Source organism: Arthrobotrys flagrans (genome assembly GCF_004000055.1).
Source record: "Arthrobotrys flagrans strain CBS H-5679 chromosome Unknown unitig_3, whole genome shotgun sequence".
Lineage (NCBI taxonomy): Eukaryota > Fungi > Ascomycota > Orbiliomycetes > Orbiliales > Orbiliaceae > Arthrobotrys > Arthrobotrys flagrans.
Genome location: NW_027137547.1, coordinates 2,641,092 through 2,660,295, shown reverse-complemented (window position 1 = coordinate 2,660,295; position 19,204 = coordinate 2,641,092). Strand labels below are relative to the sequence as shown.

The 19,204-nt window shown below is 44.8% G+C and overlaps 6 protein-coding genes across 6 annotated transcripts; 2 read left to right on the top strand and 4 right to left on the bottom strand.

Moving 5' to 3' along the window:
- Positions 1-25: 25 nt before the first annotated feature.
- Positions 26-1,467, bottom strand: DFL_002147 (uncharacterized protein; the record flags this gene model as incomplete). Its single annotated transcript, XM_067630891.1, has 3 exons — positions 26-40; positions 174-1,086; positions 1,187-1,467. 3 exons carry the CDS (start codon positions 1,465-1,467, stop codon positions 26-28), a joined length of 1,209 nt encoding a protein of 402 aa, XP_067493489.1.
- A 6,658-nt stretch (positions 1,468-8,125) lies between these two features.
- DFL_002146 (uncharacterized protein) lies at positions 8,126-9,937 on the top strand (the record flags this gene model as incomplete). Its single annotated transcript, XM_067630890.1, has 3 exons — positions 8,126-8,360; positions 8,448-9,092; positions 9,147-9,937. The coding sequence occupies 3 exons, from the start codon at positions 8,126-8,128 to the stop codon at positions 9,935-9,937; spliced, it is 1,671 nt and encodes a 556-aa protein (XP_067493488.1).
- A 1,117-nt stretch (positions 9,938-11,054) lies between these two features.
- DFL_002145 (uncharacterized protein) lies at positions 11,055-11,577 on the bottom strand (the record flags this gene model as incomplete). The annotated part of the gene is made up of 2 exons (XM_067630889.1): positions 11,055-11,445; positions 11,534-11,577. 2 exons carry the CDS (start codon positions 11,575-11,577, stop codon positions 11,055-11,057), a joined length of 435 nt encoding a protein of 144 aa, XP_067493487.1.
- A 2,094-nt stretch (positions 11,578-13,671) lies between these two features.
- On the top strand, positions 13,672-14,968 carry DFL_002144 (uncharacterized protein; the record flags this gene model as incomplete). The annotated part of the gene is made up of 2 exons (XM_067630888.1): positions 13,672-13,965; positions 14,033-14,968. The coding sequence occupies 2 exons, from the start codon at positions 13,672-13,674 to the stop codon at positions 14,966-14,968; spliced, it is 1,230 nt and encodes a 409-aa protein (XP_067493486.1).
- Positions 14,969-15,381: 413 nt separating this feature from the next.
- DFL_002143 (uncharacterized protein) lies at positions 15,382-16,438 on the bottom strand (the record flags this gene model as incomplete). The annotated part of the gene is made up of 2 exons (XM_067630887.1): positions 15,382-16,059; positions 16,148-16,438. The coding sequence occupies 2 exons, from the start codon at positions 16,436-16,438 to the stop codon at positions 15,382-15,384; spliced, it is 969 nt and encodes a 322-aa protein (XP_067493485.1).
- A 1,530-nt stretch (positions 16,439-17,968) lies between these two features.
- On the bottom strand, positions 17,969-18,933 carry DFL_002142 (uncharacterized protein; the record flags this gene model as incomplete). Its single annotated transcript, XM_067630886.1, has 3 exons — positions 17,969-18,558; positions 18,626-18,717; positions 18,893-18,933. The coding sequence occupies 3 exons, from the start codon at positions 18,931-18,933 to the stop codon at positions 17,969-17,971; spliced, it is 723 nt and encodes a 240-aa protein (XP_067493484.1).
- Positions 18,934-19,204: the final 271 nt, after the last annotated feature.

Sequence of the window (19,204 nt, the reverse complement as noted above, 5' to 3'; positions counted from 1 at the left end):
GGAACGCGGCCAACCAATCAAGATTTTAGTCTCCATTCGCCTATAGCAATAACAATAATGAAAATTGAGACGTATTAGAAAAGAAAAAACAAAATAGGATCGATACAAAAAAGTATTCTCCTCAACCTTTCTTAACCGCGGGGCAGGATAAAGGATATCAAATTAGGACTTACGGGTCCAGGTGGGTGAGCACGGGTAGGTTTTCCCGTCTTCCCATAGGCCTTGTGGGCGACCCTTCCTCGCCCCCCACCGGACTTGAGCTCGTTGGCGAGGAGCTGGCGGCCGAGCTTGGAACAGACATCTCGAACGAAGCAACCCCCGGCCTCCAGGATGTCATAGATCTCCTCTCCCTCGAATTGATGGAAGTGGATGGCTACGAACTGCGAAACGAGTTCTCGAAGATCTGGTGGACGGTCTAAGTCTTCGTGGTGGTAGGCGTATTCGATGACCGGGATGATGTCGGCCTCGAGATTGTGCGAGTGAGTCTCGGCGAGAACCATTACCTGGGTCAAACGTTGGAGAGTGAGGATCTCGAGAGGGCGAAGGAGGTGGTACTGGGCGAAGACATAGAGGCGGGCATGAGCGAGCATTGCGTCACCGAAGGCGAACTCCTTTCCAATACGTGGAGTATGCTCAAGATCTCCGGCATCGGTATTGTACCTCCAAGTCGGGAGACGAACGTGTTCAAGGTGGTATTGGACAGGAGTTAATGGACGAGCAACACCGGGTTGTTCAACACTCTGCTCATCCGATTCAGTCTTGGACTTCTTCCCTTGTTCGACGTTACCAGCTTGAACCGGCCCGGAATCTGCTTCCACGCCATTTTGAGATTCAATGGCGGACTTTTTAAGCTCAGGCTTTGGAACATGGTAGTCACCAGAGTAGAGGTACGTCAAGAATCGACGAACGGTCTTAGGATCCTCGGAACTCCAATCCAACCCGTTTTCACCACGGCCTTCTTTGAATTTACCTGAGATGACCTGTTTTAGGGTGTGGGAGTCCGATTTTTCCAAGATTGCGCGGTGGACGTAGAGGACTTGCTTGTCTTCACCAACCGTGATGCGGATTATCTCGGAGTCGAGGACGCTGTGGTAATGTTAATTAGTCCCCTTAGGTTTGCAATAACCTAGAATCTGTTCCGCTGGGAGACTGGGTGAAGATGGGAGAAGAAAGGAAATGAACTTACGATCCGATATGGCGAGGTGTGGAATCCTCGTCCTTTTTGAGAGCACCTCCCTTCGAGTTGGGAGCACCCATAGCAGCCATGACGACGTGGAGGAGTTCCACCCCTAAAAGCTCTGTGTAACTAGCACGAGTAGAGCCGTTAGTGAAATCGTCGTTAATATCTAAATCCGACGAATGATGAGGATGATCAGGTTGAGAGATGGCGAGTGCTAAAGCTTGGTTTATGAGGTGGTTGATGATGAAGCTGAGCCGATGGCTAACGGGAGGAGAGATAGATGTCATAGGAAAAAAAGGATTAGGGCTTGAGGAGCGTGAGCAAACACGAAGATGAGGACGGTGGTTCGAATTGCTCGGGTTCGTTTTGATGGATCAATGAAGTGACGTAGATTGTGCGGAGCTGTGGAAGCTTGAAGAAGATGTTGGCGGATTAGCTACGTGATGGGATAGACTAGTACGTAGTGGGTTGAAGGTATGTGTAGATGTCGATGATGGGATGATAGTGATGGTTTTTTGGATGATGATGATGATGGCTAGAAGGTACTGAGTGTCTCATGGGGCTTGAAGGCTATAGGAATGCTTGGGGGAGTGCTATGATATCATATCATGGTGTGAGTGGAGATATCTACAGTTCACACATCTAACCATCAATAGCTCTCTCTTCCACACCAGGAATAAATATGTTAAAAAAAGTATTTAGAAACAATCTTCACTTAATGGTGTTATATTACTATCGATATATTATCTGGTGAAATATAGATTTAATTACTGGAGCTATGATCAATCTGATCTAAACGATAGGTTATGTTATGAGTAGTATGTGATAAGGCAAGTACCGCTTCCGTATTTCAAGAAATACCCAAATTCAAGACTTTAAACCCCTTTCTAGATCCTACCAATTCGACTAATTACATGGGTAGAATGGGATGTTTATTTACAAGAGCCCCTAGGTAGATATCAGAGCCTTCATTTGTCCAAATCGTAAACTCTTCATTTCACAAGCTTGCGTTGCACACTGTTGCACTTTTACGCTACATAACCAGGTGAATTGGATACCTTGACATACATCACCTTCAATGATACCCGAAATTTAAATCGATTCTTGATTTGGGACAGTTGTACTACCTAGCTCGAAACGAGGGAACACCCTTGATGTTTTATGATTTTGAATTTATGTTGATTTGAGGGACGGCGTGGCTGGAAACTACCGTGTGGGATTTTATGTGGTTAATGATCTTGAGTTCAATGGACATGAAATAACAGTTTTCGTTTTAAACCGTGAATTTATTGATGCTATAAAACTCCGTACAAATATTGCAAATTTCTGACGAAAGAACAAAATCTCTTTAGGCAACCCGAAATTATAATGGAGTACAGTTTTGTATTAGTATCTTTCTCTTGACCTGGATTCCGCACCTGTGTAGGAGGATCCTTTTATATTCAGAGGCTTATAGTAGCTCGAATACTATGATTCTGTGAATAAATCTCGAGCTTCGAATCTATATGTTAAAGGCCATAGAGATCCCACTTTTGGCATCGATCAGTGTTATACTCTTCGCCTGAAGAGGGCTAGTGGTATTTCCAGCACGCCGGCACAACTTCGGAAGCATGGGTTCATTTAACATCTGTATTCATGGCAGCCGATGTCGGTGTACAGGAATCGCTGTTTAGTAGTCCTCATTATGTATGAAAGGATAAGTATCCAATGATGACAATTCAAATGAATATTACGTGTGATTCCATGTGCCATCTTAGCTACGAAACGATGAAGCAGGAAGCTCACCACGTGCGGCATCCCCATCTAACTTGTTACCAAGCGCTACTTTAAACCAAACAGCTAACCAAGAAACTCGGCATCCGGCGCCCTGCGCTGCGGGAGCTCGATCCAGCAGCTCCCTTTGGAAGCTTGGAGGTCTGAGATGGCGAAGAACCCACCTGCCAAATAAACGTAACTTCCGACAGAAAGGTTGCCACAGGCGAGGAGAGCGGTTACTTTTTCCGATTCAGGGTCCCCACCTCTTAACGATGAGAGTTAAGGTGAAGGAGGGGCAGGAAGAACGCCACCCAGCACGGAAAATTCTGACATGTTTCCCCTCATCATCTTATGTCTCGCCCCGTTCCGTCGTCTGACATACATAGCTCAGGTCAATGGCAAAGAAAACAGGCTTGAAAGGGGGCTTCGACTCGAGATGTTAGATTTTAGTAAAGCCTCGAAAGTTTTGGAATGTCTTAGAACTTTTCGTCTAGTGTCGTGAACCTAACAGATTTTGTCTACTAGTATACTTTCTATAAACGAAAAAAAAATAAGCATTTTTATCGATATTATACTAGTAGGATAATAGTATCTGCTCGTGTGTTTCGCATCACTGCCCCTCAAAAGGTGCTCCGCGCTAAACGAAGGAAATAAAATTTCGCAATTCTTTTTTTTTTAAACTTCGAAAACAAGACCCGGTCCGACCCTGCATGAACTCCGCAAAAAAAACGGCCCACATGCCAAAACCACACCCAGCCTGTACTCAAGATAGCTAGCATATTGCCAGGAATACAAGATGTTATAGCCGGGCGACTAGTGCGACGGCCAGCGAACGAGCTCTTGGTTGGTTTCCCTTCCAAAAGGTAGGTTAATGCTTGCATCAGCAAAATGTCGGCTCATGCAATAACACTAGCGTGCAGTGTGGGGAGCGAAAACATGCTATAGCCTAGTTCTCTAGGCTATAGAGAGTGCAGTTGGAGAACCCGGTTGCCTACACTGGTCAGCGCTCTCATTCCTTTGCCTTCTGCATACCAATGGTTTGTGTACATGTGTCCGTAAATAGTTTGGTAAGTTACGGCTTGTCGCAATGGGTGAGCATTTAGAAATAGTGGAGGGTTCGGAGCAAATTGTTGAGCGCGAAAGATGAACAATTGACAGTCGATTGAGCTCCATGCAGGTAACAGGTGTCCTGAATTTCCTTTGCTGGGTGGCGAGTATTGGACGATATTGTATGAATTAGCTAATGCTTGGAACAGTAAAAAGTCGACTAATTATATCTCGATGAGACGAAACCCCCATATGGATTTCGAGATTGTTGGATATCGATATATCAACATCTTCACCATACCTCCGAATCATGATGTAGAATTTTTAGATCACGTTTTTGTTGCTATTACATACCCCAGTCGATTTAACCCTGGCTAAGAAATCAAAAAAAAGCCCTTATCGATAAGCGGCAGGAGCCAATGCGACTGTCAAAAAAATAATCCTGGTAAAAAAAATATTTTGCAACAAGCGAAAAAACCACCCCGCGTTTTTTGTCATGAGAATGTGGGTGGGCTTCAAGGCTAAAAAGATGGGAGTTTTAATGCATAACTGCACCGGTTCGTCAGCAGAGATGATCACGAGACAGGGTTGATGTATATACTATTCAAGGAGCTATTGAGCTTCTCCACATTTTTGTTAATTCTATGACATCGCTTCCTGAATAACGGAATGCTTCTATTGGTTCAGGCATGGGCGGTTTTTTGTTTCGGGGGTCGGATAATTACGATTGAAAACCTTAGCTTGCAGAAATTTGCCTTTCTAGAGGCTAATTGATTCGCAAGCGAAAAGCTAACATGACAGTCTCGAGACCAAAGTTAACATTGTATTGTACTTCGTAGCGAGGAAGGGGATAATCGATTCTCCTCCCGCTCCGGTAAAGACTACCTGACGGCGAAAACGAGGCCGAAGAGAAGGATCGTCTATGTATCCTGGATCTTGAAGGTCTTGGAGATCACATCCTGTTTCCCAGCCGGGGAATATCCCGTTAATAGCGAGAAGGGACGACGAATGCCGCCTCTTGCCATTGCATTGCATACTGGCTGATAATGCTTGCTAAAGCCATCTTGTTTTTTTTTCGCAATTCGCTCTGCCGCCTACCTCTGCTTTCGGGAGGAATCGTTTCTTTTTCTCAAACTTTGCGGTCCCATAAGCAGGTGATTCTCCACCTTATGAGGAGACGAAGTCTATGGTCTGACGGCGGGTTATCTTGTTTATCAGAATCCTAAAAATACGTCCTATGTCTACTCTGTACATCTGCAGATTCATGCATTCAAACGTCGTTTTGCTTGAGCTGCAAAAAAGGATGCACTAACAGGGAAAGTCGAGCAGCCTGGCCCCACCTTTGCCCAATCGATTCATCGGATCTTTTTCAAGATTGATTTCCCATATGAACAAATTGTGGGCCAAACGAAGGTGTTGTTTGCTGTTAGATTTGTAGAGGTACATGTACAAAGCAAAGTACCAGTAGGAGGCAACTGCATGCAAATGATAAAAAAAGTTAAATTCAAGGGAGTCGAACATTGGGTGGAATGCTATCCGTCTCGAGTGGCTGATAGTTGCCCTTGTTGGGGAGATTGAGCAGATATCGACGGGGCTCCAGACTATCTGACGCCATCAGAGAGTTGATCCTTTTGAGATCAAATTCGGAAGACCATGATGTTGTATCAATGGGTCTCCGCGTAACATGCTTGATATACCCAGCAAGCGTTGCCCGCGGGAGATCAAGAGTCAGAGAATGAATTAGAATGAGGAGGCACTCAAGTGTGAGCATGAAGATAATCCGTTGACGCACGACCAAAGACGAAGGATGAAATCCCAGCCGAAAGGCTGTCAGATGCAATCGGACAAGATATGTACACAGTATGTACATACTTCCGCATACACATGTGGAAGACATATGTATGTACTCTGTCGACTATCAGAATTGCCATCATGCCAGGCTTCGTTGGCCGTTGCTGGTAAAGTGCTCTGGAGAATCCATGAACACAAGCATGGGTTCCAGCATCCCCTTGTTTCGAGACAATTGGTTCATGAAATAGCGGGACGGTATCGATATACCCAACATCCCACTTTGAAGACCCTTTTGCAAGGTACCTTGTCATTGAAGATAGAGCTCCCAAACTTATTGACCAAAGCTTCCATCAGGCGGGTCCATGAAGCCATGCATGAGCCGGCTAAACCCGATTCGGTTAGTATGGCCCCGCTAGCCATCCCACACCTGTCTTACGCCCACGAAAAGTGAAAAAGAAGCATCGATACCTGGCATGAAAATTATAAATTTTTTTCCCTAGCCCAGTGCAGTGCAAGGGAGATGGAGAGGAAGAGAGGATCGATTGTCGAGTGACATCCTACCCAACACTGCAGTCGGCTCAATGAACCGCACAGATCGTTTGCCTGTTTGATCAGGCTGGTCAAGTTGGTTTTCTTCAATTAGCAGCATGGAAAATAAGAAAAAAAAAAAAAAAAAAAAAAAAGCTCTTTCGAAGACTCAGAAATAGGACTCTCCTCGACGAGTCTTGTGAAACTAATGTAACGGCAGTGCTGATTAACCCCAGCAAAACGGGAAGAAGAGCAGAAACTAGAACAAAGCAAAGGGTGTGTGCGGGCGTGGTTACAGTTGTGCTACAAACAGACCTGGCTTTAAACCGCCCATCGCTTCCCCAAATTCCTCGTTTTCTTCTTCTTTTTTCTCTCTCTCCTTCTTCTCTTTCTTCCTTTTGGAACTTATCGCACTCTTTCCTCTCACAGGGACCAATCTGCTCTGTAATATCTAATTTAATCCCCTTCCAACCAAAGCAAGCAATTCAACATTGGAACCATAGAATTAGTTACATCAACATGCAGGTTGTCGCAGAGCTGTAAATACCCCTCTGGGGTAGCGAAGTATATACTCCGTTATCTCAGCCATCAGCTTTAGCAACATAGTACGAACGATATCGAAGAACGGAACGAATATTGGACGACTTGATCATAAAATCATCGTCCTGATTTAAACCAAAACCATCTTACAAAGACTTCGATATACATACTTCTCACTTATATATATGAGATATATAAGTATATATACGACAACGACAACCATCCACACGCGATCTATCAGTGCCTGTGATCTTTGGTGAAGAAGGATCATACATTGCACTATCAAATCGAATCCAGAAGCTCTCAACCTGCACCCAAACCAATTACAACCATTATCCCAACGATATTGAGCGGGACAGATATCATCACCGGATTCTGTTCCCTACTCAATCTCGTTGTCGCATTCGAGAGAAGAGAGAACAAGACAAGAACACATTGCCTCGACGAAGAGATAATCACTACCCTAAGCTTCCGCCCAGTCCCTTCCAAGAGCTCCGAAAAAGCAGGAAAATCTTTCACCTTTACAAAGTGACCCTCCGCCATTTGATCTAAAAGACCCAGACATCTTCCCAACTCTATCCCAATTACCTTTTTTTCCCGCTCATACCTCCCTTAACTGAACAGAATTTTCCGGCACTTTTCTTGGCGTTTTTGTCGCAAACAGCCATTTTAACTTCACCGACAACACATTGTCCAACACTCAAATTCTGCCTATCGTGAAGCCCTTTTCCCCCAATAGACAGGCTTTGGAAAAACCAAATCTCCAAAGCTTTTTAATTTACTCGGTTACATAAGACCCTGTGAATACCAAAAGTGACAGTTTCCATCTTCCGCTTGCATTGATATATACCATACATTTGTTTGGCGTTTTACACTGTGATTGTGGGGTTCGTACCAAAAAAGTTCTTGAATTCAAACCCGTCCAAAAGTTTTTTTCCCTCTCTATACGGATTCTTCGAGCCTTGATATCGACTATTTTCACTATTTCCTACTGATATAATCAGTTCTGCCGACCCTGCCGAGTAGCAATTGGCATATAAATTCTTGAGGTATGCTGGCATCCCAAGAATTGCCCAATATGCTGCTACTCGATGCTAACATTATGATGGCAGACTCCACACCCTCAACACACATACCCATTCCCTCTGTATACCTGTGAAGAGGTGCAGACTTAAAGCTCCGTGCTTCGCTCTTTGCCATTGGATATACCCAATTGGCTTTTTTTTTTTCATATACCACTGAGATATATTTCGGCCGTGTTGATCCCGGCTTTCTACATCCACAATGGCTCGTCACAATAGAATGAGAATGGAGTGGACTTTGGCATCGTGCCGTACCCCTCGAAGCACTCGCAAGGATATCGAAGACATCTTCCATAAGCCTAGTTCTGGTGGTAACCGAATCTCAAAACCGAAAAGCAAGAAACATAGCTCCAGCAACAAGCCTCCTAAGAAGGCTGAAATCAAAGGATCTTGGGACCATACTGGAGACGACTCGAGCCAAATCGCCGAGGGAGAAGGTAACGACAGCGAAGATGGCTCCGAAGACTCAACCGACAAACCTTATGTGAAAGGCCCCGCACTGACATCAAGAGGTCATCTTAAAGGCAAAAAACAACATTCCTCCAAAAAAATCCGCAATAAGAAGACAGGCAGCGCGGGGCCTACTGCACTCGGGGCGTTCGCACATCATCATCACCACCAAGACGAGACACCGACCAAGAAGCGCAGCGGCGCTCCAATCTTTGCATATGAGAGCGACAGCGACTGCTCGTCCTTGACAATGGACCTTGAGATCGACGACGATGAAAATGCATTGAATGAGTACAATAGCATGATCTCCGAATCGGAAGCCAGCGATGTTGAAGACAATGACCTATCATCCGATATTGATGAACTAGACGACGACGACGACATGGACGACCTCGATGACGATGACCAGAGCATCCTCGATGAGGAGACGGACTTCATTATCGGAGCACCAGCTCCAGTTTCAGATAATGGGTTTTTAGACGCTATCCCTACCGAATTAGAGATTCCAAATTCGCCAGCTGCTCTTTCGGAAGACAGTGACGATGAAAACGAAGATATTTATATGGATATGGATGATCCAGTAGTTCAGAAGATCATGAACCATTCATACACAATCTGTGGCGATAACGGCGAAAACTCGGACGACATGTTCGAACCATACTTCTCTGACGAAGTCCTGGATGATTCTGAGTACGATAGCGATGCTACGATCTACGATGGTAAGTAGGAAACCCCTGTTTACACGATCGATAGCTCTTCTAACATGACTATAGTGCCATCTATTCCCTCAAGGTCACCATCTCCGACTCCGGTCCCCGAATCTGTTGACGACAAGACTCCAACAAAGCCTGTCAAGAAGGGGTTTTCCCCACCTAGGACTGGGTTCTTCAAGCTCAACCCGGAGCGTCTTCTTTGCATTGTTGAAAAAGTCGATGGTCTCCACCGTGTCCTTACTATGACCGCCGATGACTACTATCGTAAAGCCGACTCGAGCAACAGCAACACCACTGCCACAACCCCTAGTGGAAAAGCGAGCGAGGAACTTTTCGCCTATCTCCCATCCCAAAGCCAGTATAGTACCTCCATCCCTAGCGAGGATTGGGATTCTTCCTCCTCCTTCAACAAGAATATTTTCATGGGTTCTGAATGGGATGCCTCATCCATTTTCGATGCCACTCAATGGGGAGATTATATTGTTGAACACCACCTTGATGCTGCTCCTGAGGATTTGGTTAGCTTCGACGAGTTCGCACTCCTCTCTGAAGACCGCCGGGGCTCCGAATCTTCACCTATCCGCGCCTTTTCTGTCCCTGTCACAGCGTTCCGAGCAAACCAGAATAACGCACTCTCTAGAACTAATAGTGTCGTCGGTGGTATCCACTCTTCAGGCATCAAGAAGAACGCACCTAGGAAGGACTCGTCACTCACGCCTTCTCAACGGAGAAAGTCGGATGCCACGCAACCAGGAAGGCAAAAGACACCAACCCCGCCCGTGCCATATCCGGTCCCACTGGAACCTTTGTTTGCGGACACACGCATTAGTGCGAACCCCGCAGCCGTCTAAACCATCATATTCTCTCATATACCTAGCGGCCTAGTTAGCCAGCTACCTCCTAACTCTTCTTTTTATACCTTTCTCGCACATTTTATTCCCTTGAAGATATCCCCTATCCTTGGTCATACGGTTGGTGTTTATTGCTATTATTATTATTATTTTTCAACGTTTCCCGGCTGCATGGAAAAGTATTCCTTTTCGCATTTCTTTCGAAAAGTTGAAGACAAGATTCTGCTATTTTTACCATTGTCATGGGGCCCGCCTTGGCTTTCTCGTTTCACTATTTCTTATCTTTGAATATTTCTTTCGCTATGGGTATCCTATTTGCACGAAATTGGAGAAGGGGGGGTTCTGCTTTTTTCTATCAACGTCATCCTTTCGACTCTTCACGGTGTTTCGAATCTACAGATTTGGAGTTTTTGATCTTTGTTGTTTTAAGAATCTCTTTTTTAAAGGGTATGGGTTTTTTTATGTTCCTAACCTTTTGAGATTTTCCCTTTTATCTTTATCACTACCTGTTTGGGAAAGGGGGCATATCACGATTTCTTCTTTTTCTTTTTTCAACTCGTTCATCATGGGCATCCTCCGAGATTTCTTTGATATCCAATGCAAGCGCGATGCAATGTACGTCCTTGCAAAAATGTTATATAAAGCTGGAAAAACGCGAAATACAAATTATATAAATTTACATGAAGCCATTCGCATGACCATATGGTGATCCCAATGTAGAAGTAGGTTAAGATCTGCTCCAAGCCCATCCATCGCCACGAGGTTTACGGGGCTTCCTAATAGGGTCCACGTGCTCGGTACACTCGACTTCGGACTCTAAGCAACTGAATCTACTTGGTTTGCATTGTTGGATAGTTGTACTAGCGGAAGCAACCTAAAATAGACAGGTCTGACTTTCTAAATCTTGATAGGGTTGCAAGTTTGGACTGCGAGAACTCCAGAGGTTCATTTATTGGGCATCGTGTACTTTAAACCTATAAAATCAAGCAAAATGAGGTATAAAATTTGATCCCACGAATATATACAGACGCTTGCGAAAGGTAGCCAAATCGGAAACCCAGAAAAGTTAACTACAAGGACAGTGCCCTTTTTTAAAGACATGCCCTACAATATCCAATCAAGGACGAGGGGTTGGGAAAAAATAACACATCGGAACCCTCAATAAAGTAGACTCCCTAGTAACAGTAGCATCCGGTCTCCTCGATGTATTAATCGTTTTGGTCACAACCTCCAAGTTACAATCCTTGCAATCAAGATTGTGTGGGATAGCAGCCAAAGTTTTGTAGACGGTAGTGGTGTATCGTTGGTTCTTGGGTGGGTAAGATGTTGTGACGGTGAACTTTGTGATACAAGTTGGGGTTGAGATTCTGGTAACAGTTGGTACGCCGGTTTGTTTGGCGTCGGGATTGGTGACTCTGGTGATAGTGGGCTCTGAAATTTTGGCGCCGGGGTTGGTGATTCTGGTGATGGTGGGTTCGGGGACTGGAGGTGGGGCGGCGATGGCGACGCTGGGGGTTAAGTTTTATGTTAGAATCTTTGTAGTTGAACCGACCGGTACTTCAAGTTTTAGGTCTGGAAGTATAGATGCGGGCTTACCTGGCCAAGCTGAGAGCGACGAGAACAGTGGTGAAGAACTGCATTCTGTCTTTTATATTTTAAGAGTTGAGGTCTCGAGTGTATGAAATTGAATATATATATATGGAGCTAGGACTCTATACAAGTCGTAGAATAAAAGTTCTTCTGGTTTATATATGCCAGAGACGAAAAAGACTAAGATCAGAGCAGATTCCTCCCAATTTATATACTCTCCACATTATAGTATATCAAATCCCTAAGAACTTGCCAAATGGTTGCCTTCAATATAAATGATCATGATACATGCATGTCATCCTAGCTGAATCCAACATTTCAGGCTAAAGCATCCCATCCTATCAATTGTTATCTGACAGAAAAAAGTCGAAATCCCTCGCTGAGGCTCACAAGATAGGCCTACAATATACTTCTGTATTAGGAATCTGGGAGTGGTTACATTGTAGAGGATCCTTCCTAGTCAAGTTAATAACGCTTGGACCAGGGTAAGGGGGTAAACTCGGCCGCTACGATCTTGTTGATCAGTCCCGACGCTACGCGAGGGACGGATCCTAGATTCCGGACAATAGAATTATTTGGGGTTTTAGCAATGTAAATGAGTGGTTAAGAATATTGTTAGTTACCTGTCGAAACTGTTCTTTCACATGTATATCATGCCAATTCGAGAGAACTTGTGTGACGAGTGTCGTACTCACCACAGGGATCCTTCTAATTTTTTTTCTGAACGCAATGCTACACAAAGTTTATAGGGGTAATCCATCTCATTGACAGATCTAGTTTCTTCAGATTTGTTTCTTTACAATTTTTAGTAACGGATATGCAGTTACAGTTCCGTCTCTATCGTGAAGCTGCACGCATGAATTAATTCTGTGTGTGCAACGTGGTAAAACGCCAACACTATCAACGCAAAAAACCGAGCAATGGAAAGGCCTCGAGACTACAGTGGAAGCAAATAACCTTAGAATACACAAGAAGTCTTCGAGACTACCTTCGATTCAGACTATGATACTAAATTCAGGATTAGTCCTAGATATGAGTTTTCCCAATCGAGATATAGGGCCTTTATTCAATCAGTTTAAGTTTACTGGTTCACCTAACCAACGATCTTAAGACTTCTTAATTCATTAGAATTAGGCTGGAAGGCTTAAAGTAGTTGTCTAGAAACCTGGAAAACAAATGATATAGCCGTTTTCAAATTAGTATTTGCAAGAGGTCATCCTTTTGGAGATACACCTCGAGCATAAATTTGATTCTCGACAAGACTCCAAAAGCCTTACGATATATCCCTTCCCTCGTCGTATACCCATGCTTCCAAGAGGAAACTGAAGGTTTCCTGGGACGAGAAATCCGCCTTAACGCAGCTTGTAAAGCAGTTAGTTCATACGTCTTAAACGCTTGATATAAAATGCCTTAAAAAATAAAAAATGGCGCCCCCAAAGGTCTCCAAAATCCGTATAGTAGTTCGAATGCTATATCTACAGTGTAGACAGGTTACTGCCCTCCCTAGCCCGACTCTTGTAGTTGGTTTGTAAAGGCCATTGAATATCTATTACCCTGATAGTTCAAAACGTTCAACTAGTTCCTCCGCGCAAGTCAGTAGACAAGGCCAGCTAGCTCTAAAATTTTGACCAAGTGCACTGCATTGTACATGCTCCATGATCCCTTAAAAGCTACGCCGTTATTTCAGCATCGCCATGACTACCATCCCGATATTTCTGTTGTTCGCTTTCTTGTAAACAACGGCAGTGTCACACTCGACAGTAACGAACCAATTGCCAGCAGTTGACTTGAGAGCAATCTATACAGTCTCGATACAAACTATGTTTCTTATCTTCATCATCACATTCTTCTACCACCAACATCCTATTTGCATCGCTATCGCCATCGAGCTGCCAATCCCTACCACCCCCCTCGACCAATTCTACATTTACTGTCTCTGCTTACTCTCCCATACCTTCTTAAGCTTCCTCATTCCTCGCTTATCAGCAGCTTGATTCCTCCGACCAGAATAACTACCAAAGCCGTCTCAGCTCAAACTCATCCAGCTCCCTCTTTCCTCATCCATCTACCCATACCCACACTCTCTATTCCTCATCCATCTACCCTTACTCTCATTCAAACAAGGTCGTTCATAAAATTCAACAATGCCCCCAGCTAGCCTAAAATTTGAGCGCCTCTGCGCTGGGAGCTACGAAGCCAATGCATCCACAGAGGCCAAGTGTCCACGCCCCGAGCAGGCCCGCCCAATCACACTCAGCACATACTACGAAGCCAAAGGTAGATCAAAGCCAAAAAGATTCGTTGCCATCGACTTTACGAACTGGAAAAAGCGAGGATGTAGACTTGTGATTCCAGCTGAGAATGTTGTGTTCAACCTTCTGGATGATGACGTCGTGTACATCGCGTGTGACCAGACGAAGAGGGTTGGTAAGATGATGGTTAGTTCCCCACCCATCATTGCCTACCTTGATACTCTCGAAATAACTAACTGAGGAACTATAATAGCTTTACATCGCAAATGAAAGTAGCATTGCGGGCGATTTCTCAACTTACACTTCTGTTGATACAACGACTCAACGTGGCCAAGAACAGGATCTGACTGAAACACCACCGCGAATTATCAGACTCAAGCCAGTTGACTTGCGCGATGTCACCCGAAAAGTCATCATTCTTCGCGGGTGCACAAGTTCATCTCAAGACCAACAAGGGTTCTTTAAGGATCTAGATCGAGATCGCGATCCCAAAAAGGTTCAATTTGTGCAAAAAATGCTAAATCTGCGTGAGTGGTACTGGGATTCGGAAATCGAGGCCGAAACCATTCGAAAAGACGCACAGAGGGAGAGACGCCTGTCGGCCAAGAAGAAAAAAGGCACTTTTCATATGCCTGGGTCGTCACCACAAGGTGAGAAAAGAGGTGCAGATTTCAGCACCGACTCAGACTCAAACCATGCAACTCCATCCCGCAAACCACCAAGGAAAAGACATTCCCTGGGACTCGGTGACTTGCCAATGCGCACACAAGAAGCCAACCGCCGTGATAGCCAGAATCACGGCCAACATAACGAAACTCAACGTCGCGATTCAGATGTTGAAATAGAGGAAGTCCAAGATCGCAAAGGAGGGGACATCAGCTTCTATATACGAGGTTCCAGGGCTAGGAGAGGAAGCCGCGGTGGGAGGCGAGGCGCTTCCGAGAGAAAAATCGTCTCTGAGTCAGTTCACGATACTCCGCGTAGCGACCGAGTTATCGATAATCAGATGGACATCTTTGAAGATCCACCTGGAGACACCACTACAGAATTGACCAGCGAGTCTACTTACCAAGCTCCATTGAGTGACGGTGAATTGCTAGGAGTTGAAAACTTACAACTCGGTCCTAACAGAGGTTCTAGGGCAGGCGGTTACGGACGCGAATGTGGTTCGAATCCCGGCCATTCTTGAAAGCACCATTGAGGGGCCACCAATAATTCATCTATTTTTTTTACCTTCACCACTCACCTTCTACGAAAACTATCCCTAGCTGCTTCTGACATCTCTTATTTCTAGCCAGCATGATTTCTATGGAATCCTCTCTAGGTACCTTAACACTTTTATCAGAGTTCTATCTGACACTAGTAGCTAGAACAAGATTAACAGGGCAATACAACTGGACAAATTCCACGGAACTTTCTCAAATTCACAAGGTAGACTGTAGTCACTTAGATACCCAGCTAAATGGTATTATTCGAAGCCCCGTAACAATCGTAAATATATTATTCAACAACCAATGCAAGTGTGCATTTTTTTGTACATGCACATTTAAGTATATATTGATTTCTTGAGTGAGTAATCCAACCCCATGACATCGAAAACGTCTAGGGTTTTGTAGGTAAGCTATTGTAGTTGTCCACAGGAGCAACATCCTTGATCTTTTCCCAGATAGCATCAATACCCTTCACCGCCTCCTCGCTCAGCGGACCATTGTTCAACCATCCAATAGTCTGCTTAATTCTTGCTTCGTCATACGCGCCGAAAATAACACCGTCGCCGTATTGTGACTCCAAGCTGCTATGGTATCTAGCCCATCTATACCCCAACTCAGCCAGTGAGACTCCTTCCTTCTTCGCAACTTCTTCCCAATCATCAAGAGCACTTCTCAACTCCTCCTTATCGTACAAAGATCGGTAGATATCACCGATCGGGGTACCTGGAGCCCATCTACCAGCAGCAGCAACAAGTTGCTCCTTAGTTTTGGCTAGTAATCCACCGGCTAGTGGGGAGTATGCATAAAATGAGATTCCCAACTTGCGGAGTAGAGGGAATGTAGTAGATTCTTGTCCTCGAGCGAAGGGGTTGTAGTTTCCTTGGAAGACAGTGGGTTTGACCCAACCCTTTGAGGAAGTGATGTCGTAGACTTTTTGGATGTCTTCTGGGAGGTAATTCGATAGACCGAAACGCTTGAATGCGCCTGTCTCGTAGAGTTTTTGGATGCCTTCAAGGGTATCTTCTAATGGGATTGAATCGTCTGGGGCGTGGAGGTAGTAGATGTCAATCTAAGACAGAAATCCGGAAAGTTAGTTTTAGAAACAAATGAAAAAGAACTCTGAACCATAGGCGGAATCTAAAAGGCTCAATACATACAGGTCCCAACTTCTCACTGGCATAGGTTCCATGTTCTAAGACACCATCCTTGGTGCCAGTCCCACGTTTAAACCCACCACCTTGTTTCGTAGAAATGATGAACTTCTTATCCGCGATCTTAGCTTTACCGAGTGTTTCTTCGGCATCACCATAGATTTGAGCGGTATCGAGGTCCTCAACACCAAGGCTGCGAAGGAGATCGAGGGTTTCGTGGACATGTGTGACTTCGCCAGTCTCCGGATGAGGGGAAAGCATGGCAGCACCCCAAATGAGTTTGACGGGTGACGACATTGTGAGATAAGTAAAAATTAGATCTTCAATTGAAGATGATTGTAATGATATCGAGGATATAGTATTCAGATAAGAATATTTTTCGAAGTTATTATATAGAAAATGTGATTGATATTGATTGAATGAGATATAACAAAGAAGAGACCGGGTTCGAGACGAAATCCATTGCCTTATATACACAATTTCGAAGCGGTGTAAAGCCCAGTTTACACCCAAGCAATCCTATAATGACATGTAGTATTAACTCCTTCTCCAGGACGCCATTATCTTCAAAAATGGGGGTATTCCCGCCCCAAATTGCGAAATCAGAGAAAATTTGGAACCCTAGGCATATGCTAAGCTAAGCTGTAGTCGAGTGGGATTACTAAGAAGTCCCAATCCGTCACTTGTGTCGGCGTAGACGATATCACAAATGGAACCCTTGAATCAGAGCGAAGGAGCTTAATAATCCCGTATCGGGCCGCGGTTACAATATTAACTTCCGTAGACCTATTCCGTACGGCCGAGGGTTTACTTGGGCCTTTGGATGATGACTAAACTGATACCCAAATTAGGCCCAACGGTCGTATTCTCATACCAACCCTTGGCCAGCTTACCCTTTGTGCGACCGTTAGATCCTGACGCACGACCGCCATCTTACATCATGATCACGATCATGAATCATGTATTGCATACATGTACATTGGATCTTCGTATAGCTTCATGGAGCGCGCAGCGGGGTTAAAGATATCCGGAAAAATATATTGCTCGGTAGTTACAACGGAAACTTTCTCGCAATGGAACATGAATCGCTCCTCTCAGACTTGTGTTTGAGCGAATATTGGAAAAAGTGTTGGCGCACGCGATCGCGCTTTCATGCATGTTGCTGACATGTCAGAAGAATTTATCTTCGCTCTCCTGTGCTTTCTAAAAGTCGAATGGGGTTTATGGAGATAGTCCTGTGCACATACAAGGTTAGTTGATTTTAGCTAGAAGGGCTTGAGTGCTGAAACTTCATGCTCATTAGTTCAATGGTGATGACATGGTTCACTATGCGTCCAGAATACGAAAGCTCCCTGTGCTTAGCTGTCCCGGCTGCCGCTTTCCGATGCCCAATGGACCTCATGAACGCCCAATAAAGATTAGCGGAACCTCGGAGTCGGGGCGATAATTGAGGGCCGAAGGAGACTTTTGGGCACACCAGTCTGGAGATTTAAATAGACTGGTTCGGCTGCTCCGAACCTCGCTAGGGAGCATTGGGCCGAAGAGACTCACTCCAATTAGCAAGACCCCGCTAGGGACATTGGGTCGAAAGTAATTATTGGCTTGGTCCATTATTCAGGTTAATAGTCAATTCTTTATCGATTTCACGAAGCATAATATATCCGTCCGCAATTGATCTGCAATGACTTTTATTGTACCCTCCAAGGTTATTAAAGCCATCCGAACGAATGCCACTAATTACACGTATACCCTCCATAGAGATACTTGTTAACACAAAGAAATACCTAATACAACGAACGTTATTCCTAAACCACCAATTCCTCATCCTCATGTCAACGGCGGCCCAAATAGTTGAGGATTATACGGCGCATACCCAGGTGGCTGCCCGCCAGCCGGCGGTGGTGGGATAGGACCGGGTGCCAATGCTGGTCTAGGAGATGCCGGTGTGGGCGGAACCTGATGCACCGCCATTGAAGGTATAGGAACATTGGTAGGATGCCGTCGGTGCGCTTGACTCGGTCCATGCGGCAACTGCCACATAGGCTCCGAAGGCGTCATTCTATCGGCTTGACGACGTTTTCCGAACATATAGGCGAGGTAGGCGAATAAACATAGACATACCGCTCCCATGGACCCGCCAACTGCGCCACCGATGACGTCAGGATTAGGTCCGGAAGAAGATGAAGCGGAATTTGAAACATCTGCTGGTGCGGTGGCATCACTTGTCGTCGTTCTGCTTGGAGGGGATGTATTGACCGAAGGTGGCCTTGGAGTCGGCGAAGGGCTCGGAGAAGGTGTCACGAAAATAGTTGCAATTGAAGTTTTAATGGAAGTTTTGATGGAAGTTTCGATGGATTTGACTGTAGATATCTGAGTGGATACAACGACTCCGATTGTCGTCCTGATACTATTCCCCCCTGAGATGAAGTTAGTTGATCATCATACATAAACCATGAAATCTTAAAACGTGGACTGTTCACTTACCAACCAAAGTAAAAACATCACTCCTTTGCTCGCAATGCTCTCCATCATTGTTACGTTCCTCAAAATAACAGAAAAATGCATTAACGTCGTTACTACAAGGGATCAGAGGACCCCATTGGTCATATGTCCCTTCGTAGATACATTCATTTATACAAGCTGAGGATCGCCATGCCTCATCCGTACAACTACCTCTTGCGTAAGTTGATACATATCCTTTATCGGTATTGGCGTAAGAATGGCATACACCATTCATAAGACAATCGGTACCGTAGGCACAGCACATGGAATTGCTGGAGTTCGGGTCGCATGGTTGATCGTTAGACTGAGAGCCATCGGGAAAGTAACATGCGGCTCTTGTATCAGATGTAAAAGAGGTTATTATTATAGTAAATATAATTATTGCATATCGTGGACTATGGTATATTTGATCGAAAACCTGGGTTCGGAGAGGGGAATGCACCATTTCTTGAACAGTGGTGAGAATTTATACTAGCTCCGAGACAGCTAGTGCTTGTGTAAAAGTTTGTTTCAAATCAAGCGAAATGGACCCTAGACGTTCTTATATAAACCATTGGAAAG